Source organism: Moschus berezovskii, chromosome 23, assembly GCF_049115385.1.
Source record: "Moschus berezovskii isolate FMDL1 chromosome 23, NW_MosBer_1.0, whole genome shotgun sequence".
Lineage (NCBI taxonomy): Eukaryota > Metazoa > Chordata > Mammalia > Artiodactyla > Moschidae > Moschus > Moschus berezovskii.
This window is the reverse complement of record NC_142482.1, coordinates 28,024,582-28,048,546: the sequence shown is the minus strand read 5'-3', so window position 1 is coordinate 28,048,546 and position 23,965 is coordinate 28,024,582. Positions and strand designations below refer to the sequence as shown.

Sequence of the window (23,965 nt, the reverse complement as noted above, 5' to 3'; positions counted from 1 at the left end):
GGCCCAGACCCCTCCATCTGGTCACCTTGCCGAGACCCTCCCTGAGTCCCCAGCAGGAGGGGACTGATCCACAGCACTTCCTGAGTGCTGGCCGGAGTGACCCTAGCCCCCTGCCAGGCTTTCTTCTGCCCCCTCCACCTCCTCCTTGTGAAATATTTTGTCTCTTTAGGAAGCCTGGCACCTGCCCCCCACCAAGGCTGTGGGCCTCAAGACAGAGGTTTGCAGGGTTTTGTCTCCCTTAGTAGGGCGCCAGCACAGTAGGTCCTCCGTGTGAGTTTGCAGGAAGGAATACAGAGGATAAGGCCAGGCATAGATGCCAATCTCCGGGCTGGGAGGCCAGTGTTCATGACCTAGTCATATTTCCTGGCGCAAAGTAGGTCTTCAAAATATGGTCACGTGGCTCCTGGAATTCTCCCAGCAGCAGCTCGTTAGGAGAGATGTGTGATGAGGAAGTAGTTGGTGTTCAGGTCACCCAGGGTCTCACGTGTGAATGGTTCCAGTGTCTCCCCATCCTGCCTTCTCTCTGCACATCTCTTATCAACTTCCGGCTAGTCCTTATTCCTTTTTAAAAATATTTATTTGTTTACTTGGCCGTGCCAGGTCTTGGTTGTGTCATGCGGGATCTAGTTCCCTGACCAGGGATCGAACCCCAGCCCCCTGCATTGGGAGTGCAGAGTCTTAGCCACTGAACCACAAAGGGAAGTCCGACTGGTTTTCATTCCTAATCTCCCCACCTAGTCCCAACCATTTGTCAAGGAGGGGTGATTTGAAAAACTGTATCCATGAATGTATCAACAGGGCCCCCTCAGACCATGTCTGCCTCCTCCAGGAAGCCCCCTAGACTCCTGAGCCACCCCCCTTTCTCCCTGTCGTCAGCATCCACACTGCTTCATGCCAGCCAGGGTGGGAAGGAAGCAGCACGTGGCAGTCACGAGGGCTGGGGACGACGATGTTAATTAATTCTCTGATAGAACTCCTGTTGGCCCAGAGAGAGCACAGACAGTGAGAACTGCATCCCAGAAAGTGAAATAGCTCCCATCTCCATGCCCTGGTGGAGAGCCGGCCCCAGGAAGCAAGGTCCAAACTCTCCAGGCTACAAGTCAGGCTTCTTCCTGGTTCCTGGGGCTTGGGAGGAAGCGATCGATGTTACGGGGTGAGACTGAAAGATGGAGAAATAAATGTCTCTTGGTGTCCAAAGGAAGGCCTGTGAATCTGCCCAGGGCTGAGAGTCAGCGTGAGACCGGGGGCAGGGAGCAATGGGGGCAGGAAGGAGCTAGGACGGGCCAGGCACTCTGCGTGGAGGAAGACTCAGCTATAATCACCGGCATTCGCAGAACTGGTCCGTGGTAATTGGGTTACTGGATTATAAAACACCCACTGGCTTTATTTAGAAGACTAATCAGAAAGCATTTAGAACAACAGTGTTGCTAGAAAGGAGACCACGAGCCACGAGTCCATGTCTTGAAGAACTGCCCTTCTCTTCTGCTTCCTTCGGGGAACGGAATTCTAGGAGGATCCGAGTTAAGCTCCTTTGACAGACCTGAGAGGAAGTCTTGCCTAAGACCGAAGCCAAGTCACTAGGGGAATTGTGTGTGTAGTCCCTGAAGGATAGCCTGGTGTCAGAAAAAGGAAAATCTTTTTGGTTTTTCTTCCTGAAACAAGCGGTGGTGGTCTGGCGGGAGCAGGGTGTTACCCTGAATTGTAAGCAAACAAGTCTTGCCAAACCGTTGGCCAAAGTCAACTTCCTCTCTCTCTTTCTCTCTGATTCAAAGGATGGTCCTTTCCATCCTTCTTTGCAGACTGCGTCCTGTCTCCTGTACCCCCGGGGGGTTTAAGGGGAGGGGAGAGGGACTTTGATGCACTAGAACAGAGGTCAACATGCCGTGGCCTGGACCAAATCCAGCCCCCGCCTGCCCTTGAACGGCCTGTGGGCCCAGAAGGGTTTTTCACGTTAAAGAAAAATCCAAAAAAGAACACTATTTCTTGACATGTGAAAATTATATAAAATTCAGTGTCCATAAATAAAATTGTGTTAGAACACAGCCACACATTTATATATGGTTTATGGCTGCTTTTGCACTGCAACTGCAGAGCTGTGACAGACATTGTATGGCCCACAAAGCTGAAAATATTTACTCTCTGGCCCTGTACAGAAAAGCCCCGTGCTAAAACATCTCCGCAGAGCCTTCTTACTATGTACAGCATTCCGTGACTCTGGCACTCTAGCACCCTGGGAAAAAAGTAAATTCTGGCCCTCGGTCCATGTCAGAGGCGTAGGAATCTGGGGGTGAAGTGCTTTAGGCCTCATTTGTCTGACTTGGCATTGCAGCTCAATGTCTACTGAGCATCAGCTGTGTCCCAGTCTCTGGGGACCCAAAGGGAGAGGATGCTGTCCCTGCCTTAGAATGACTGGACAACCAATGGGGGCATAACACCAAAGCAGGTCATTTGACTCTAATGCTTCAGAGGAATCAGAGCCAGCATCTCAGGTTCTGAGCAGGCAATGTTTTTGTTGAGCTGAATCCAAAATCCTGGAGTCTTGTTCTAAGGAAGGACTTGACCAAAGAAATGTGAAAGCAGTTGTTCTGTTAATTCATTCATGAATGAAAAAGTTCCTGGTGCCAGTTACCCAATAGGAAGTGTTTTACATAATGAGAAAAGCAGTTACCTTATTAGCAAAATAATGAAGACTTGAATCTTGAGTTACTATTATAACAGTCCTGTGGGATTGACTAATCCACCAAGAAGAACAGTTTCCAGGTTTTAAATGTTTTATTTAAAAACATTTGACCAGATGCTAAACTGTGGGCCTGGTGTGCTGCTGTCTGTGTAAATGGGGGTAGGGGTGGGGGTGTGTACAAGCATTCTTGTATGAGCATAAAGTGTCTCTAGAATATACAGACCTGAGTGATTGTCTGGAGGGGTGCTGGCTGTCTGAAGTACCCTTTATAAAAATTTTGCTCTAACTTTTCCTTTCATTTTCAAGCATTTATTTGAGATTATTTTCACTCTTTTATATGCTCTTTTATACGTTTTTTTATGTTCTTTATACCTTTTGAATTTTGAACCATGTGAATTTAGTATCTATTCAAAAATATATAAACTTAATGAAATAAGTAGCACATGGTTTTGCTGTTACCTCAATACATCCCCCTAGGGAAGTCATTTTTCCTCTCTTCCAGTCAGTATATGATTTCTTTTTTTTTTTCCATTTTATGATATCTTTATTCACTTTTTTTCAATTAATTTTTTAACTGGAGGATAAGGAAATGGATAATTTCAGAATACCCACTCCAGTATTCTTGCCTAGAAAATCCCATGGGCAGAGGAGCCTGGCATTCTACAGTCCATGGGGTTGCAAAGAGTCAGACATGACTTAGCAACTAAACAGTTGCTTCAGAATGTTGTATTGGTTTCTGCTGTACAAAAATGTGAATCAGCCATAACTGTATATACACACATGCACATATATATAAATATATCCCCTCCCTCTAGAGCTTCCCTCCCACCAATAGCCAGGACAAGAAAGCAACCTAGATGTCGATCGACAGATGAATGGATGAAGAAGTTTTGGTACACATATATGATGAAATATTACTAAGCCACAGAACGGAACAAATGTGAATCAGTTGAACTGAGGTGGATGAACCTAGAGCCATTATACAGAGTATATGATTCTTGATTGCCTACTACTGTTAAGTCAGTTACTCTTCTAGGTCTGGAAGTTATAGACAACCTTCAACTTGAGAGGGCATCAGACTGAACAGGAGAGCTCATTAAAACACGGACTGCCAGGACTTCCCTGGCAGCCCAGTGGCTGGTAATCTGTGCTCCCAATGTTGGGGGTGGAGGGGCTCAGGTTTGATCCCTGGTTAGGGAACCGGGATCCTGCATGCTGCATTACACAGCCAAAAGGAAATGTTTTTTAAAAAAAGCACAGACTGCTGGGCCCCACCCCACCCCCCACATTCAGTGGGTCTGGGTGAGGCTCAAGAATCAGCATTTACACAAACTGGTGTATGTACAATGGAGAAATGACACGGTCCTACTGTAAAGCCCAGTAGGCACTATAATCTATAATCCCTGTGATAAACCAAAATGAAAAAGAATATGAAAAAAGAATGTATATATATATATACACATATATATATGAGTCACTTTGATGTATAGTAGTAATTAGTGCAACATTATAATTCAACTATATGTCAATAAAAAATAAATTTAAAGGGAAAAGATAAAGAATCAGCATTTACAAGTTCCCAAGTGATGCTGATGCTGCTGGCCTGGGAAAAAACACTTTGGGAGCCCCGCCTCTGACTTTCTAGCATTTTCTGCTTTCTAGGGTTCTTTATAAATAAACTACGTTCCTAGTTCTGAAATTATCCACAAATAACAGCTACAGTAGCTCAGAACACCAAGTAATCCCTCCTGCACAGCAGTCTGGGAACACAACAGAGCAGACAGGTCAACAGACATAAAATTATCTCGCTTCCCTTCCACCCACGGTGTATAATGGAGAGACACGGAGTCAGATCATGGTCAAAGTCTGGTGAGTTTCAGCAAGTAATTCCCCCTGGGGGAGGTGCCGTGGTGCAAGGCTTTCAAGGAAGGTTACATGGTGAGGTTTAAGCCAGGCAGGACATTCTGATATCACCAGGGCTAATGCCCACAGGATAACACTGCTGGACATAATTTTTCTTTTTCATTTATTTGGCTGTGCTGGGTCCCAGTTGGAGCATGCAGGATCCTTAATTGTGCATGCAGCATCTTTAGTTGTGGCATGTGGGATCCAGTTCCCCAACCAGGGATCAAACCTGGGCCCCCTCCATTGGGAGCTTGGAGTCCCAGGGACCACCAGGGATGTCCCTGAACATCATTTTAAGACCCCCACAATTTATCCCTGACCATACAAATTTAGCTTGATCATCAGTGAGTTCCTCACAAGGACGTGGAGCCTAAGCATGGACCCCTGCACCTGATTCTCTGCCTTTGTGCATGTTCCCACAGGTGGAATCCCCCTGCTGGTCCTCTCAGCTCTGTAAATCCTATTTGTCCATCAGGACCAGGTAAAATATAATTGTTCTTTATGAGGATTTAATATTCACTCAGCCTATACTGAATATCTTTTCCTGTATATCAGTTCACCAGGACACTTGATCATTGTTCTCTTAATTTTTTTTCCATTTATTGATTCATTCATTCAATAATATTACCCCTCTGTCAAGAAATTCTTATCAGAGGGCCTACCATATACTGGGAATTATGGTACATTTGGGGAACAGAATCATAGGCAAAAAAAAAAAAAGGCATGGTCCCTTGCCCTGGTAAGAGAAACATCCATGAATCAAATAATTACACTGGTGGAATACAGTTACAGGCTAAGAAGAGTGGTCTGAAGGAAAGGGATTTGGTTTTATGAGAACATAAAAGAAATGACCCTGATGTAGCCTTGGGAGTTGAGGTTAGGATAGACTTTCTAAGAAAGTGTAGTTTGGGCTGAGAACCAAAGGATGCCCAGGACTTGGCTGGATGAAGAGGTGGAGAAGGGAAGGGGAAAGCTCTCCAAACTGGGGAGGGGCAGTATGTGCAAAGGTTCTGTTGTAAGAGACAGCTTGGCAGAGTCATGGAACCTGGTCACTCTGGGATACCAAAGTGACTGGGAATGTGGACAGGGAGTTGTTGGGGAGAACAAGGAGGAAAGGGTTATATCCTTAGGCTGGTAACAAACCATGGGGAACCCTGTCCGCCCCGTTATGATTTTTATTTGAAACTGAACGGTACTGAAGATGCCATTGAAAGGTTTTAAACAGTGGGATGATGTTATCACAGTACATTTTGGAAAGTTTATTCTGCTGCCGCTGAGTGGAGAATGGACATGACTGAAAGCAGGGAGATCGCCAATCAGAATGCTTTGGGGATAGTGCAGAAGATAAATACAGTGCCCTGGGTTGCGTTCAGAACACACTAGATAGTAAACTGATGGGTCGTGGTGGTTGGGTGTTAAGGACGAGTCAAGGGTGAGACTTTGTTTTGGTTTGTTTTCTTAAAATGTTTATTTATTTAGGCTGTGCTGGGTCTTCCCAGGTGGCGTTAGTGGTAAAGAACCCACCTGCTAACGCAGGAGACATAAGAAACACAAGTTCAATCCCTGGGTCAGGAAGAGCCCTGGAAGAGGGCACGGCAAGCCACTCCAGTGTTCTTGCTTGGAAAATCCCAAGGACAGAGGAGCCTGGCAGGCTAGAATCCAGAGGGTCACACAGAGTCAAACACGACTGAAGCGACTTAGCATGCACACACTCGGGTCTTAGTTGCAGCCTTCAGGATCTTTTTTTTTTTTAGATGTGGGATCTAGTTCCCTGACCAGAGATCAAACCTGAGCCCCCTTTGCTGGGTGCGTGGAGTCTTAACCACTGGACCATCAGGGAAGTCCCAAGGGCTTTGGAGGAGCATCCATTTGTGGGGAGGTGATGTTGAGTTTGCTTTGAACTTGGAAATGGGGGTGTGGAGTAGGAGGCTGATCAGGAGGTCAGACCCTCTTAGGGGGTGGTCGCTGGGAGTCCTCCAGGCTTCATCTTCAGGGTCTGCTCCAGCCATGTTTACCCAGCCTTTGTCGCACACCACCGCTTTCCTTGTTCACCCTTCTTTCCACCAAGCCAAATGCCTCACCCTGAATTTGTCCATCCCCATCTCTTCTCATTCAGAAAGGGACAGAGACCAACTTAGATTTGTTCCCAGCTGGAAGGAGGGTGTTCAAAAACTTCCTGCTTAAAATCCCCCATAAAAGGATATTGTAAAACCATTTACCCCCTCACACATTCTTAAGTTTACATCTACATTTTTTATCATATGTCTGCAGAAGATGCAATTTCCAGTACATTGTAAACATTGATATTTTTAAGTAAAACTATGACATCACTGTTTTAAATTTATCCAGTGGAATCTAAACACCATGGAATTTGATACCCACATCATCCGTTTTTAAAATGCATGAGCATGTTCTTCATTAATAGTCAGTGTCCCTGTTTCTCCTGAAATTTTATTTCTGTTTCACTTCCCCCATGGAATTTTATGCTAATGTAATATGTTTTTGTCCCTAAAACTCTATAATTTGTTTCCCTATCCTAATTTTTTTGTAACAATTTTATATGAAGTTAAAACTTTTAAAATTTCCTGAAATCATAAAGTTCTAAGTTCTAAAATTTTCTTCCTGTTTGAGTTATCATTATAATGATTACTAAAAGTGTGCAGTTGATCAAGACAGCATAAAGTATATTCTAATTTGGATAAATAATACACATAAAAACTAAAATAATACTGAAAATATACCTTAGCTGGTGATGCTGGAGACTTTTTAAAGTAATTTTTAATTGTTTTTCATGTTTTTAATTGTTTTTTGTTTGTGGTGTTGGGGGGTTTTTTTGTTTGAAGTATAATTAATTTACAGTGTTGTGCCAAGCTCTGCTGTGAAGCACAGTGGCTCAGTTTTACACATTCTTTTTTAAATATTCTCTTCTGTCGTGGTTTATCCCAGGAGACTGGATATAGTTCCCCGTGCTACACAGCAGGACCTTGTTTATCCATTCTCAGTGTAATACTTTACAGCTGCTGCTGCTGCTAAGTTGCTTCAGTCGTGTCCAACTCTGTGTGACCCCATAGATGGCAGCCCATCAGGCTCCCCCGTCCCTGGGATTCTCCAGGCAAGAACACTGGAGTGGGTAGTTTACAGCTACCAGCCCAAAACTCCCAGTGCATCCCTCTCCCAGCCTCCTCCCTTGGCAACCACAAGTCTGAGCTCTGTGTCTGTGAGTCTGTTTCTTTTTTGTAGTTAGGTTCATTTGTGCTATATTTTAGATTCCACTTGTAAGTGATATTCTATGATATTTGTTTTTCTCCTTCTGACTTACTTCACTCGGTATGACGATCTAGAGTTGCATCCATGTTGCTGCAAACGGCATTAGTTGGTTCTTTACTCTGGATGAGTAGTATTCCTATATATTTGTGTGTGTGTGTGTGTGTGTACCACATCTTTATCCATTCACCTGCTGATGAACATTTAGGTTGTTTCCATGCTTTGGCTCAGTCATTTTTTTTATTGACATACAACATATACATACGTGATGAAGTCCGAGTGTGCAACTCCAGTTACCACAGAGTAGGCACACCACCACCCATGCAGCGTCACCCAGGTCCAGAGGTAGACTCTTGCTGGTGCTGGGTTATTTCTTCTGTTTTTTGTTTGTTTTTTTTTAATCTGTCCATGGAAGAATACTATTTGTTGCATGAGATATGAGACACAGACCAGCATCTGTTATATTTCCATTTTTCATTTATATAAACACTGAAAACCCTCATTCATATAAACTAATAGATAAAAAATACGAGTTTTATTAAAGTGGTGTCAGCTCAGTGTTCTTGATCTGCTTCTGAGTTAGGTACCAAAAATCACATAGCGATCTATCACTGACAATTGTATTTCAATTACTTCTACTGGACCTTCCTAATGAAAAACTAGAATTGGAAACCACCTAGCTTGCAGATATTTACTACTTATTTATTAGAGTGTCTCACTTTCAGTGTTCTGAATGTGGGCTCAGTAGTTGTGGCGCAGGGGCCCAGTTGCTGTGTGGCATGTGGGATCTTCCTGGATCAGGGATCGAACTCATGTGCCCTGCATTGGCAGGCGGATTCTTAACCACTGGACCACCAGGGAAATCCCCTAGTTCATGTTTCTAAGAGAGGGAACTTGATTGGCTCAGCCTATTTGTTTATTTATTTATTTATTGGGTCCAGGCACATCATAGACTTCTGGCCAGGTGATCAGCACTGTGCACAGATGTTTCTTTGAGCAGGGATACCAAAGGATCAAGTAGCTGTGTACTGACATGCATTGCTCTTCTTTGAAACTGTTCTTCTGCTAGAAATATACCCTCCAGCCTATGAATTCCATATCTGCTATTTTTCCCTTTCTATTACATCAGTCTCTTTCCTCCTTGTACTGTAGCTATTCATGTGACCAACTCCTTTTTCCACTGTAAGCTCCTCGAGATCTGGCCCATGTCTTAATCATTCCCTTAATCATTGTGTCTTCCACTTAGTAAATGTCTGTGTCTAATAAGTATTTGTTGACCAGATGAATTGATTTATGAGTATCTTAAACTTCTTCATATCCTTTTAGGCCCTACAGTAGTGCTGGGCTTTCAATAGCAGGGTCCCAGAAGAACGGATGAATTAATCAGTGAGCAAAACAATGAATTAACGAATCGATGAACTAATGAGCCGCTGAGCAATAGCTTGAAAGTAAGAGAATTCACACCTCACATGAGGGTCAAGATCTGAGGAATCAGTGTAAAGGTGTGGCATGTATGAAACTGGCTATTTGTAATCCAGGCTCCTGTTTTGTGTTTATTTCTCTAATGAGGCGTGGTAGATACATTTGCTCATTGCAGAACATCCAAGTAAGTCCTTTCCTGTCCTTTGCAACTTGTCTTGCAGGTGTGAGCAGCATCTCTTCACCACGGTGGCATTTGGTCCGTCCCTTAGCCCGGGTGAGGATGTAAAACCCCTCGCTCTGCACATGCGTGGTAGAGGCCAACAGGAACACCTGGCTGCAGCCACGGTCACGGACATGTCAGCCGTGGAGTAGTGTGGACGCTTTCTCTCTGCTTCTCAGGGTTTCAGTCCTTTCGGGTTTGTGTCATTGACCTTTTTGTATGGTTTTGTGGCTGGACGTTCACGACCAGGGCAGGCACCATGGGGGACCAGCAGCTATACAAGACCAACCATGTGGCCCATGGTGGTGAGAACCTTTTCTACCAACCGCCACCACTGGGCGTCCACGGCGGGCTGAACCACAACTATGGGAATACAGTGCCTGGGGCTGGAATGGATGCCCCGCAGGCATCACCCATCTCCCCCCACTTCCCTCAAGAAACTCGGGATAGTCTCGGCTTGGCTGTTGGCGCCAAAAACCTTGGCCAAGTGGATACCTCGAGGCAGGGAGGGTGGGGAGGCCACACAGGGCCTGGAAACCACGTCCAGCTACGTGGCAACCTGACCAACTCGAACATGATGTGGGGGGCGCCGGCGCAGGCGGAGCCCACCGATGGCTGCCAGTACACCTACTCACAGGCCAGCGAGATCCGGACCCAGAAGCTCACCAGCGGCGTCCTGCACAAGCTGGACTCTTTCACCCAGGTGTTTGCCAACCAGAACCTGCGGATTCAGGTCAACAACATGGCCCAGGTGCTGCACACCCAGTCGGCGGTAATGGACGGGGCATCCGACAGCGCCCTCCGCCAGTTGCTGTCCCAGAAGCCCATGGAGGCCCCCGCACCGGCTCTCTCGTCCCGCTACCAGCAGGCGTCCCAGCAGCCTCACCCTGGTTTCACCGGAGGGCTGTCCAAACCAGCTCTCCAGGTCGGGCAGCACCCGAGCCAAGGGCACCTGTATTACGACTACCAGCAGCCGCTGGCCCAAATGCCGGTGCAGGGAGGACAGTCGCTGCAGGCCCCCCAGATGCTATCCCAGCACATGCAGCAGCTGCAGCCGCATCAGTATTACCCACCGCAGCAACAGCCGCACGCCGGGCAGCAGCGGGTGTCCCTGCAGGACATGCAGCCGCCACCACAACAGCAGATTCGCCTGCCCCAGCCGCAGCCGCAGCCGCAGCCACGGCAGGGTTCAATGCAGATACCTCAGTATTACCAGTCCCCACCCATGATCCAGCCTTTGCCAGAGCCGCAGCAGCCCCAGATGCACCTGCAGCCACCTTCTTATCACAGGGACCCCCACCAATACAGCCCGGAGCAGGCACACGCAGTCCAACTGATTCAGCTGGGCTCCATCCCCCAGTACTACTACCAGGAGCCCCAGCAGCCCTACGGCCACCCCGTGTACCCGCAGAGCCTCCTGCCTCAGCACCAGCAGCCTGAGGACGCTCAGCCTAAGACTTATCCAGGTGACAGGCAGGCCCAGACCATGCTAAGCTCCCACGGGGACATGGGGCCTCCAGACACAGGAATGGGAGACGCAGCCAGCTCCGACCTGAACCGGGCCAGCAGTGCCCTCCCACACCGGCCGCTCCTGTCCCCCGGCAGCATCCACCTCAACAACATGGGTCCTCAGCACCAGCAGCTGTCTCCCAGTGCCGTGTGGCCCCAGGTATCCTGAGTGGACATTAATCCCGGGATCTCGGGGTGCGCGTGTGCCAGCCAGAGCTGAGTCCAGTGCAGTGCCTAGTCCCGTCCTCCAAACCCCTCCGACACTCTCGTTCTTTCTTTATTCCACAAACGTTAACCAGACACTGTGGAATATGAAATCAATTGTGCCTCAGTCTTTTGCCCATAGAGCTTATAATCTCACTAAAGAGGCCGCCAAAATATATATCAGGTCCTAAATGATGCATGTCATGGTCAAAGCCTCATCAGGTGCCCAGGGACCACACAGTGGGGGTGTCTTGTCCCCCTTAGGTCTGTATCCTTAGGGGACTTCCTATGAAATTGTTCCCTTCTGGGGAGGGAGACCATATTATGACATTTCTCAAAGTCTATTGCTCAGAATAGGAGTTCCATAGAATGTTTAGTGGACATTGCTCGGGGGAGGGGAGTGGGTTCTTGGGAGAAATCAATATGAGGGGATACCTCATGTAGTTGCACAGGTAAAAACATTAGCTGCCCACAGGATTCAGGCAGGTAAAGTCAATGAGCAGAATGGCCTGGTATGGATTGTGTGGACTGGAGGGCCGATGCCCCAACTAAGGATATCCATAGTCAGGGTTTTTCAAAACAGTCCAGCTAAGCAGACCATGTCTGCAGGTCAGATTCGGCCTGCGGGTGACAAGTATTAATTAACTCCTAACTGTTTCCCATATATATTTGATCATAAAATTGCCTACTGTGTGCTGGGCACTGTTCGTGTTTTGAAGTGTTCCAAGTGCTACACTCAAGTGACAACAGATTCAAGGGAGGAGGGTACCTTGAATAAGACCAAGGTAGATGAAGAGAAGGCTCTGATGAAGGCTGAAGGCCAGAGATGAACTCCCTTTGACCCTGCTTTGTTTAGGACTCAGGCCAGTAGTAACTGAGAGCCTTTGTGAATACAAGAATAAGATGACATGGCCCAGGCTAAAAAGAATTCCTGCAGGAGGTCTCCTTGTGTGAGGCTGTATCATCCAGCTCTCCGTTCTGTGTGTCTCTTGGGAATGGAGTCTGTCCATGCACAGAGGGGTGGACGGGGAGAACCGGAAAGGAGGTGAGGGGTTGAGTCCCAGTGGGCTTGTGGCTGGCAGGGCATCCTCAGGGGTGTGGCCCCAAGCCCATGAGCATCAGGGGAAAGAAGACTGGAAGTTTCAGGTGTGGAAAGGCAAGGACATGCGTAGCTATGAGCCCGGTCAGCATGAGGCAGAGAGAGGGAAGAATCCTAGAAGGGCAGGCCCTGCTGTTCCCACTGGTTAAGGACCCTTCTGGTCAGAAACATGTTTTTGTTTTCTTTTTTCTTCTTTCTTCTGGTGTCCTGCATTGCTCAAAATTAGATGCACCTACCTGATGGCCGAGCCCAGCCAGGGTCTCCTGAGTCAAGGTAGGATGGGTGCGTGGAGGCTTGTTGGCATGTGGGGAGACTGGGAGGTTTTCCTGGATTGTCTCATGATTCATTCCAAATTTAAAGTCAGTTCCTCAAAGAAATTTATAAGAACAATAATAGCAGCTGTTGTGGTTGAGCCACTTACTATTACTCCATATCATGTCTAATAAAAGTAACTCAGTGCGGGTGGGTGTGATTACCATGTGCCTAGCATGTAGTAAGCACTCAACCACTGTTAACTGTTATTATCATTATTATTTTACCAATGAGAAAGCTGAGTCTCAGAGAGCTTAAGTTTGCACATCGAGAAAGTAGGGGTGCTGGCATAGACTCCAAAGCCCATGTTCTGCCCTCTTATCCATTCGGTGAGTGTTTGTTGAGTACCTACTGTGGGCCAGATATAGAACTAAGTTTTGAGGATGCCATGGTGAACTAGTACAGTCTTGCTACCACACCCCTGGGTGTGGTAAATCATTTAAGACTTACCCAGAACCTGACAAACTAAGATGTGTAATCTGAAGACTTAATCAGAAGACTGAGACTCATATCTCTAAGGGAAGGCTTCTAGAAGAGGAGGACCCAAGCACCCTGCTTCTAGAAGGGTAGTAAGCCAGAAGTGGGGGGAAAAACCAGCACATGAAGGCCTGGAATGAAGGAAGATGTTTGGTTCAACTTTTGCATGATCTTAAGCATACCCTTTCCTACTTTTGAGCCTCCGTTTTCCATCTGAAAATTGGGCTCAGTTCTCCAAAGGGAATTGGTGAGGGGCCATGGCCGTGGGAGCTCTGGTTGAATGAAACGGGTTCATCATGGGGTGTTTGGCCTTGTGGTGAGTCACTGTTTCCCTTCGTTGATGTGCGTGTCCTCTCCACTTGGCCCTACGCTTGAGCAGCGGCCAACCCAAAGGAGTGTTTGGGGAGCAGTTTGATGCCAAGAACAAGCTGACATGCTCCATCTGCCTGAAGGAGTTCAAGAGCCTGCCTGCCCTGAATGGCCACATGCGGTCCCATGGGGGGATGAGGGCCTCCCCCAGCCTCAAACAGGTGAGCAGGAATCCACCCCCTATCCTTCCCAGGCCATGTACTGCTTGCTTTGCTTTGCTGCTGTCAGATGGAGTAATATGAGCCCCACCTGGGGGACCTGGAGAGGTGTAGTCCTTACCTAATGGAAGTGCTCAAGCTTTGATGCTGGGAGCCAGCCAGGTCACACAGTCCCCACTTCCACTGGCACCATGGACAAAAATCTAGAACTGAGGTGGTAGAAATCCTTTTAGGGGATCCCACCCTCTCTACGTCCTGAAGACAGCAAAGAAAACATGGAGATACAATATTGTTTTTAACTTCTGTTGCATGAAGCACTCAAGGCCAGGATCCCTTAGGCCTTCCAGATCAGTAATCAGTGGCCAGAGAGAGCTAGTGTGACCACCAGGCTCCCAGCCAGCATTTTCTATTCACTGGGGCACCAGTGTTAGATTCTAGCATCCAGAGACCTTTAAATGCCCTTGGGATTATCCAGGCAGGATATGCTTGTGGTGAACTATCCACGCAGTTTTAGAGTTAGGTTAAAACTCAAAAGAGTTTTCTTGATTCTTTGAATATTGTGCATCTTATGTCTATGAGATTAACTCGCTTTTCGCCACAAACTTTGATGTGATCCAGGTCACTCCGTCTCTTGACTGTGCCAGTTAAAAGATCTTTGTCTTCCAGTTGACAGATGAGTCAGCTGCAGCCCAAAGAATTAAAAGGTCCTACATGAGAGCTTATGTGGGGTTTTTCCCCTTTTTTTTGCCTTATTCTAAGTTCAGATCCTTTTCGTTAAAAGCAATGACAACCACACAAAAATTTTTCTTCACTGTCTGTTTGAATATACAAGTGGTCAGAACTTTTTAAATGTAGAAAATAGAGTGCCTTGTCCACTGCCCATGAGCATCACTGGAGCCGAGGGACTCAGGGTGGCGGGAAGGAAGCCACCCTGAGGTGGTTCTCTGTCACCCACACATGATGTCCAGGAACACTTCAGGAAGAGCGAAGTTGCATGCCCCACTGTGGGAGCTGCTCTGAGCCCAGGATCAAAGCCTTTATTGTCTGTGTAGGAGGAAGGAGAGAAGGCCCCGGCGCCTCCACCTCAGCCCCAGCCGCCACTGCCGCCTCCGCCTCCGCCGCCGCCGCCACCTCAGCTCCCTCCCGAGGCGGAAAGCCTCACGCCTATGGTCATGCCCGTGTCTGTCCCTGTCAAGCTTCTCCCGCCCAAGCCCAGCTCTCAGGGCTTCGCCAACAGCGTCGCTGCCGCCCCCTCGGCCAGAGACAAGCCAGCCAGCTCGATGTCGGACGACGAGATGCCTGTGCTCGTGAGGATGACCCTCTCTCCCCCACACTCGCCCCACGGGGCTGCCCCCAACCCGCCTGCTGTGAGTTGCTGCTCCGCCCCACCTGCCTGGGGTGGGGACATCCCTTTGCTTTCTTGGAGATGAGGACAGATGTGCCCGGGCCACTGGCCGGAGCTCAGATGTGGCATGGCCCCTTGGGGCTGAGCCCCTGTGGCCACCCTGGGAATTCCCATCTGTGTCCAACCTACCTGCTACCCAGTAAACGCCTAGTACTCTACCAGGCTCACATTCCAGGTTAGATTCTGAGAGACCAGAAGATGTTCCTGGATTAAAAACAGAGGTGATAACTCAGCTGATGATCACAGTGATTAAAATATGGAAGTACTGTTCCTGATCACAAAGAACTAGTACCCAGGGACCTCCCTAGTCCCTCCCCCAGGATCTCCAGACCTCCGGAGGTCCCTCCCCCAGGATCTCCAGACCTCCCCAGATCCATCCACCAGAGATGTAACCCCCTGGCACGGCAGGTCCTCCAGGCATCCGTGCTGATGGTCAGCCTTAGCAGATGCTTAATATTTTCAATATCACCTCTGCATAAATACTCTCAGAGGACATGATTCATTGAGGTTCCCAAAGTAATTCCACTGAGACACCCACCCCCAATCTCAAGAAAGCAAAGAGATTCATGTTTCTTACTGTCCTTCTCTTTCTCAGCTTCCAAGTGCTTCACTCAAGCAGCTTAGCCTAGCTTTGGGACAGAGATCTCTCTCTGTATCCTTCCCTCTCCCCTTCCTTCCCTCCCCCCCAGCCCCTGTGGAGTCTGGAACCCCTATGGTTCATTATATCAGACTTGTCCCCTCCCCACAAAGTGCTGTGCTAGGTCATACTTATTTTCATAGAATAAGTGGCCACTGGGATTCCAGGAGGCATAAAGGTGGGGCTGGGCCAGGAGAAGGATAGGGAGAATAATTAAGAGAACTAGAAAAGTCCAGAAAGAGCCTTTTTGGTTCTCTACATAATATCAAGGCTCAGAAGAGGAGAGGCAGATGGAGACCCTCTGGAGGTGAGGATTCCCATCAGCTGGCAGGTGCTGGGGGCCAGCAACAGGCAGAGAGATGAAACCACACCGCCAGGCCCCCTCTTTGCCCAGGGAAGTGCCTGATTTGGAAAGAGAGACACTGTTTCTACCCTTTGGAAACTTTCAGCCTGAAGCTGGAGAAAGTCAGGTTCCCAGTGACACAGGGGTCAGAGCCCCATGCAGCAGGTCTGCCTCAAATTCAAGACAAGAGACACCAAGGCAGACTGCCCTGCATGGGGCTGGTGGGGAATATACCCCGAGCGCTCAGGTCGTTAGGGACTAAGACGAGGCAAGGGACATTTGGTGTTAGAAGACCATCATGAGGAGGGTTCCAGACAGTTCTGAAGGCAGAGATGAACTTGGTTTTGTGGCAAGGGTGAGGAAGATACTGTGAGGAGATAAGCCGAAGTGGAAGCATGAAGTAAGACTGAGTACACGGGAGCAAGGTCCTGACACTTAATATATTACGAGATGAAAATGTTCAGGGAGCAGCCCTGGGTTTTAATCCCCACTGTGCTCCTAGTCAGTTGGGGTGCAGACAGCTGAGACCCTTCCCTTCTCAGAACCATGGTTTCTCCTGTGACCTCAGGGGGAAGGGAGTGGGCTTCCTCAGTGGCTGTCACCTTTCTGGGGAGCTTTTAAGACCTCTTAGTGCTTGGCCCTGCTTGGCTGGAACTCTGTAGATACTTCCTCCCAGGTGATACCCAGGTCTGACCTTCTGGGGGCCTTCCCTGGCCCACAGTCTCAGAGCCTTGCCTGGAGGATTGGAAAGTTCCAGTTCAGAGCTGTTGTCACTGAACTAGAGGCTCAAGGAGAGCGAGCCCCAAGGCACCTCTGGCCCTGTCTGTGGTCTGGATTCCGGTGCAGTGTTGAAGACATGCAGAGTCCTCAGTTGACCTCATCAGTCACCCAGGAACTGGGTGTAAAGCATCAGGATTGCTCCCCTAGTTGGGGGGGCATGGGCATCCTTTCCCTATTCCTCAGCCCCCTCTCCATCTCAGCCTCAGGCAGCAAGGAGCCCTCTGGTGGGGAAAGGAAGCAGGTTGGGGCTCTGTGGCCTAAGGAGAGCCCCCTGGGGGTGAGTTCCTCTGGCCTTTCTCCTTTCCCCACCTCTCTGCTTCCCTAAACTCCTGCTAGGGGCTGGGATGGCACCCCAGAAACTGAGGGGAGACAAGGCAGGGCAGCCTGAAGTGCTGAAGGCAGCAGAACTCTCTTCAGCGGGGCTGGTTAGAGGGGGAGGAGCCCAGAGCTGAGGGGTGCCTGGGGCCGGTCACATGACCATGGCCAACCCTTCCCATCACCCCCTGCTGCCTCCTACTGAGGCACCAAGGTGGATACCAGGATTGCCAGGGACCAGAGCTGTGACAGGCAGTGGCCTGCAGGGCCTGGGAGGGGACCACAGACTGCCCAGAACTTCCCTGCAGGTATCCCCTCTGCACCCCACCCCCGCTTCCAACCGCACCACTGTCTCTCCGGCCTCACCCAGCTCTGGGTTTTCTGAGCTGATGCTGGCCCACACCAAGTCTGTTTGTGTTTGGCTTTGGCATGCCCTGCTTTATCTCCTTCCATGCATATGTTTACTTATTAGTATATCTGTTTCCATGTGGCAAATCTTCCTTCCAGAAGATGCTTGGTTCTGCTGGAATAAAATAAACTAACCCCGCTGACAGGAAAGCAAGCTCGGAGAAGGGTTTGCCACAGAGGAGAGCCACACGTGCTGGGAGCAGCAGTGAAGGGTGGTGAGGGGGAAGGGCCACGGGAGCCACTTCTAGGAGAGCCCATGAGAGGGATGCCTCCGAGAGCGCAGCTGGCCCTCCTCCACCCCGACAGTTACCTCCAAGGGGGAGCCCAGTGTGTGGGTCACTGGCCCTGGGAGCCTTCCTGACCCCGCCCCGCCCCGCCCCGTCTTCCTGCCCCACAGCCTCTGCCAGCTTCCCTGAATAGACGATTCTGTCCCCTGCTTAAACATGTGTTATCTGTCCCCGAGGTCCGTCCCTGGGGAGCCCGCGGGGAATTAAAGGGCCCACTCAGCTGGACTCCAGTCAGCAGATGGGAATGCGGTGATAAGCAGTGAAGAATGTGAATTTCTTCTTTCTTGCCCACCCACTGTTCCTACCCCGCCCCAGTCGGTCTCCAGACGTGAGGGATTTCCTCCCAAACCAAAGTCGGCTCCCGTAGGCAAGCCACCAGATCGCGCCTTGTCGGAGATGGCCGTGACCGTTTCTCAGGCCGAGGACGCTGGGGCCAGACGGGGCGGGGGAGGGGGCGCGCGTTCCCGTTGGAACGCACTCTGCCCCGCACCCTGTGGCCGGGGCCTGAGGGAAGAGCCCGGGGCTCTGAGTCGGACCGTTCTTCCCGCCGCAGGAAATTCCCAGGAAGCCCCAGCCAGGCGCGGCCAAAGCCGAGGAGGCCCTCAGGAGCGCGCCGTCGGAGAAGAAGAAGTTCCGGCACCGGCCGGAGCCGCTCTTCATCCCGCCGCCGCCCTCCTACCCGACCAGCCTCGCCGCCTCGCACTCGGGCGCCACCCTGTACCAGAGCCAGCTGCGCTCCCCGCGGGTGCTGGGCGACCACCTGCTCCTGGACGCCGCCCACGAGCTGCCGCCCTACACGCCCCCGCCCATGCTCAGCCCGGTGCGCCAGGGCTCGGGGCTCTTCAGCAGCGTGCTCATCGCCGGCCACGGCCCCGGCGCGCACCCGCAGCTGCCGCTCACGCCCCTGACGCCCACGCCGCGCGTGCTGCTCTGCCGCTCCAGTGAGTCGCCCCAGCTCCGCCGCCGCCCCGGGGCTGCCCTTAGAAGCCTCCGGCTCAGTGCTTGCCTCAGTCACCTCACAGACCTCTGAGGCGGCTCAGACCGTGTGCTGCGTGCTAGGAATTCTTAGAATACTTACCCTCAAGGGAATCACAGTCTAGCGGCGGAGACCAACGCATAAAGCTCGTTAGGGTTGCTCTGGGATGAGGGAGGAAACAAAAACAGTCCAAGTGCGCCGTGGAGAATCGTTTTAAGACACCCAAAGTAAATGTACTAAGTACACGTACAAACAGGATTAGCTGCAAGACCGCACCTCCACATTTTAGCACGCGGTGTAAAGATCAAGGCCTGTAGCAGGATCTCTTTCTAGAGCTAGAGGAATGTCATAGAACAGGAAAGCTTAACGGGAATTCCCTGGCGGTCCATTGATTGGGACTCCTGGGGCTTTCATTTGCCAAGGGCCAAGTTTGACTGCGGGCCTGGGAACTGGGATCCTGAAAGCTGCACAGTTCAGGCTAAATAAAAGGAAAAAGAGTAGTAGACCAGAGAGATAGCTGGCCTCTCCTTACTCTGAGAAGTGTGTGTGCTCGCTAAGTTGCTTCAGTTGTCTCTGACTCTGTGGTGACCCCATGGACTGTGGTCCGCCAGGCTCTTCTGTCCATGAGATTCTCCAGGCAAGAATACTGGGGTGGGTATCCATTCCCTTCTCCAGGGGATCTTCCAACCCAGGGATCGAACCCAGGCCTCCTGTGTTGCAGGCAGATTCTTTACCCTGTGAGCCACCAGGGAAGCCAGGTGTTAAGAAATGGGGAAGCCCTAAGCCACCTTGCTCCACATTCCAGCCCCTCAGAGACTGCTGGGGTAACTCCTGCATGGTTTGGGTAGGAGAGGGGCCCTACCATGACTGTTCAGGTAACTGCTTATTTAGTTTCTTCAGTACCTTCTCTGCTGACCAGTGACCTCTGATTTTTGTGCTTCAGACAGCATCGATGGCAGCAACCTGACAGTCACCCCGGGGCCTGGAGAGCAGACCGTTGATGTCGAACCGTAAGGAAGAGCCAGTTATTCTTTAGAACAGAAGCCTCAACCTAGAAAAGGGAGGAGGAGCTTTAAGAAGTATAGCTAGTACTTCTGGGGGCCAAGTGGCCACTGGGCAAGAAGTTGTAGAAATTGTAGGATCGTGGTATTTCTCAAGTATGATGGTTACCCTATAATTTCCAGTATTTCAAGGCCTTTTCTACGGACTAAAGACATTAAAAATGTGGAGCCTCATATATGGAGAACCTCAGTGTCCCCATCTCCAGCTCCATGAGCCAGTTTGGTTGGGGGCCACAGGCCTTAAAGTCCCCAGTGACATCTCCCTCAGAGTACCTAGCTCCCTAGGAGGCTCCACCCACCACCCTGCTCCTTTACCCTCTCCCTAAGATTCTTGGCTGGGCCTCTAAATGGGCTTGTTGAATACTTGAGTTGGGGGGTATGATTGAAGAGAAAAAAAATTTTATTTTTTCTCTTCATGGATAAACACAAAAGAGGCCAGATCGTAGAGTGGTGAGTAGATTGAGTCAGGAATTAGGAAACCTGATTCCAGCACCATTTTGTTATTTGTTCTTGATCAAGTTAACCTTTGTAGAGTTTAGTTAACTCATCTGTTAAGTGGGAATACTTATCACTGCTTTGCTTACCTCACAGGCATTTGTGAGGTTCAGACGGGATCGTTTATGTGAAAGTGGCCTGAAAGGATAAAAATAAAATAAGGACTTTGTATTTGTTCCATTGGGTCAAGTGGTACCTTTGGCCAAGCTGTCCCCTTGGCATTAGCACCCTCCCTCTCCCAGCCGTGAAAGTGAAAGTTGCTCAGTTGTGTCCGATTCTTTGCAGCCCCATGGACTGTAGTCCATGGAATTCTCCAGGCCAGAATACTGGAATGCATAGCCTTTCCCTTCTCCAGGGGATCTTCCCAACCCAGGGATCGAACCCAGGTCTCCTGCATTGCAGGTGGATTCTTTACTTGCTGAGCCACAAGGGAAGCCCCTCCCCAGCTCTTGGGAGCTAAGAATCCCCAGCCAGGCTTCTCCCTTGCTTCCTGTGGCATCTCTCCCCAATCTTCAAGCTGTTCTTTATCCCAGTGAAAAAGTCATGCCTGGAATCTTCGGATCACACTGTGAGGAAATGCCCTTGCATTCTTCTTACAGAAGGAACTGGTTTCCTTCATTTTCAAGTCCCTGACAGTTACCTTTGGTCTCAAATTGAAGACCACATTGTTGTTTTTCTTCTTGTGATTTAAAGACGCATCAACATTGGCTTGCGATTCCAAGCGGAGATCCCAGAACTCCAGGATGTCTCTGCTCTGGCCCAGGACACACACAGGGCCACACTAGTATGGAAGCCCTGGCCAGAGCTGGAAAACCACGACCTCCAGCAAAGAGGTATTGACAGCCTGGGAAGAACTGGGCAGGAAGGGCTGGATTTCTCCCGGGGGCCTCTGGCTCCAGAATCAGTGTGTCCTGGTGACACTGAGCTCTCTCTGATGCAGTGCCCTGTCTTTGTTCCCAACAGTGGAGAATCTCCTGAATTTATGCTGTTCAAGTGCGTTGCCAGGTGGAGGGACCAATTCTGAATTTGCTTTGCACTCTCTCTTCGAGGCCAAAGGTGATGTGATGGTAAGGAACCATGAAAAGGAGGCTTCCCAGTTCATTCTCTTCATGTGGAAATTCTGAAAAGTATTTCCCCAAGTTCTTGTGTTGTCTCACGTCCATGTAACCAACTCATAAGATGATGACCAGTCAGTGTATCCTCTCATATTCCTTATCTCAGTGATTAGGTCAGGATTTGAAAGCCTACAAGAAAACCTCCGGTTGGACTGCTGTGTACACATCTGTTCCTCAGTGATAATGATTTGAACATCTGTCTTGGGAAACTAGAATTTCTTTTCAGCAGTCTTGTAATTCACATCAGGAAACAGGTCTGCAATGGTGGAGGTCGAAGGCCTTCCTGAAGCAAGACTTGGCCTAAAAAAGCCTGTCATTCTCTGCTCTTCATTCTTCCCTTCCATGGAAATCAGAATTTGATGTCCATAGAACCATTTGCTGCCTTAACCAAAGGGAGATGTTTGCTGCACACCATCTGGTGTCATTCTTCCACTTTTGACACAGTTCTCTGGCAGACCCAGGCCAGGATGTTGGGACTCTAATCCCAGAATCAGAGCTGATCATTTGCCTGCTTAACTGGGACCCCTGGCTGGAGCACTACGTCACTAGCCTCAGCTTTCCCCTGAGTAAATACATGACTCTTATACCAGAGCTAGCCTCCTGCTTTGTAAGTTTATGAAAATGCATAAGCAAACAAATGTCCTAGTACTACCTTCTCACAAGATTATTGATACCCTTTAGAGATTCTCTAGAACACTGGAAAACTCCCCTTGACCTTTTAAGATCAGTGCTGCAGAGCCGTGCTTCTCAGACTTCTGCACACGAATCCCCTGGAGAGGCTTGTTAAAATGAAGCAGTTCAGGAGGTTGGGGTCCAAGGTGCTATATTTGTAACCTGCTTCCAGAGGATGCTCGGGCTGCTGGCCCATGGACCGCACTTGGAGTAGCAAGATTCCGGACCTTGCTCTGCCCCTAAACCATCCACTACTCAACTCCATTTGTGCCCAACAAGGCTGAAGGAGGCAGATTTGAATAGATTATTTAGTGAGGCTCCCTGGAAGGACAATGTGCAGTACAGTTATTACTAATACAGCTGTTTGTGTTCGGTTGTAATGAAACGTGTAATTTTTTTTTTCTGCAAAAACAGTTCCAAGTCACCCACTCATTTCCTCAGAACCCTTCCCCAGAGACTCAGCCTCCATTCATAGGAGGCCCTACCATATCTCTGAAGCCGGGGCCCTCACCAAGGAAGGAGTGGCATTTGGGCTGCCACCTGTGTTTCTGTGACATGACTAGCTAGCCACAGGCATGGGCGGGGGAGATATTAGAATGACGAGTCCTGTTGGGTGCTGACTGGAAGGGGGACCCCAAATAGGGGAGTCTCCCCTTGTTTTCCTTCCAGCACCCCCACCTCGGGCCCTGCCATGCTGGCTCATCTTCCTTGTGGGATAGTTAGTCTTCCGAGCCCCATGAATGACTCTCGCCTTTTCTCTCCCGTGGGTCTGCAGGCTGCTCTGGAAATGCTGCTGTTGCGGAAACCAGTCAGGTTAAAATGTCATCCTTTAGCAAATTACCACTATGCCGGTAGGTGCCAGGAGCCCTGCCGGGGCTCCCTGTTTGCATGTTGCTTGCATCCCTGTTTACTAACAGAGAGCACCCGTTCTGTCCTCAGTGGTGCTTGTTTTCCTGGGGCCTCTGGGGCACAGCCAGTGGGGCAGCTGTGGCCACCGACTGGTCACTGTGGGGCATCTGTCTGTCTCCTCCCTTCCTGGGTGTGCTAAGAGCTGGGCAACAGCAGACAGGGGCCCCGCGTGTGGCATCGGGAGAGCTCCAGAGGGTGGAGCAACTCACAGTGGCCCCTCGGCTTTGGAATCCAATCTTACCTGCTCCCCATGGCCCTCTTCGACTTTGGTTTCCTCACCTGTAAAGTGGGGCTCATATTCCATCCCTTGCGGCATTTTGTGAAGACTAGATAGAGCATATGGAGCCTCTTGCCTGGCACATTCTAGTAACCATTATTATTCATTTATTGAACAATTTAAGATGAGGAAATGACAGTGACAGATTTTGACACAGCCCTGCCCTGTGCAGTTCAGAGTCTGAGGAGGAGGCAGTCATTAAACCACAGGTCACACGAATGGCAAGAGAAAGACACGTACATGCACATGTTTACATGTACCTATATGTATACACTTGGGCTTCCCAGGTGGCACTAGTGGTAAAGAATCCACCTGCCAATGCAGGCACAAGAGACTCGGGTTTGATCCCTGCGTCGGGAAGATCCCCTGGAGTAGGAAATGGCAGCCCCCTACAGTATTCTTTCCTGGAGAATTCCATGGACAGAGGAGCCTGGTGGGCTAACCGTCCATGGGGTTGCAAAGAGTCGAACATGACTGAGCACACACACATGAACATATACACTGAAGTATACATACATGTATGCATAGATCCACACAAACACACGCAGGTACACTGTCTGAGAAGCTGGTGAATTAATGATGGCGTCCCAATAAGAGGGAAGGAGCACACACCTTAGAGAGTTGAATATGGTGAGAATGGTGAAAAGACAGGGAGACAGGTTGGGG

The 23,965-nt window shown here is 49.6% G+C and overlaps 1 protein-coding gene and 1 long non-coding RNA gene across 14 annotated transcripts in view; one reads left to right on the top strand and one right to left on the bottom strand.

Annotated features, from left to right (window-relative positions):
* The window catches only part of TRERF1 (transcriptional regulating factor 1), a 213,584-nt gene that overhangs the window by 166,093 nt on the left and 23,526 nt on the right, over positions 1-23,965 (top strand). For 8 of the 13 annotated variants that reach the window (XM_055406355.2, XM_055406356.2, XM_055406359.2 and 5 more), the window contains 9 exons: positions 9,493-11,160; positions 12,530-12,576; positions 13,472-13,622; positions 14,672-14,986; positions 18,348-18,735; positions 19,714-19,780; positions 21,020-21,159; positions 21,290-21,393; positions 22,889-22,964. In XM_055406355.2, coding sequence (XP_055262330.1) covers positions 9,751-11,160; positions 12,530-12,576; positions 13,472-13,622; positions 14,672-14,986; positions 18,348-18,735; positions 19,714-19,780; positions 21,020-21,159; positions 21,290-21,393; positions 22,889-22,964 — 2,698 coding nt within the window. In that variant the 5' untranslated portion in view covers positions 9,493-9,750. Of the gene's footprint in view, positions 1-5,007; positions 5,067-9,492; positions 11,161-12,529; positions 12,577-13,471; positions 13,623-14,671; positions 14,987-18,347; positions 18,736-19,713; positions 19,781-21,019; positions 21,160-21,289; positions 21,394-22,888; positions 22,965-23,965 lie in introns of all 13 variants that reach the window. The other 5 variants (XM_055406362.2, XM_055406363.2, XM_055406365.2 and 2 more) reach the window with 3 other exon arrangements.
* On the bottom strand, positions 19,041-20,466 carry LOC148774121 (uncharacterized). The gene is made up of 3 exons (XR_016036100.1): positions 20,416-20,466; positions 19,674-19,821; positions 19,041-19,505 (listed from the first exon to the last, which is right to left on the bottom strand). It is a non-coding gene; the product is annotated as an uncharacterized LOC148774121 (long non-coding RNA).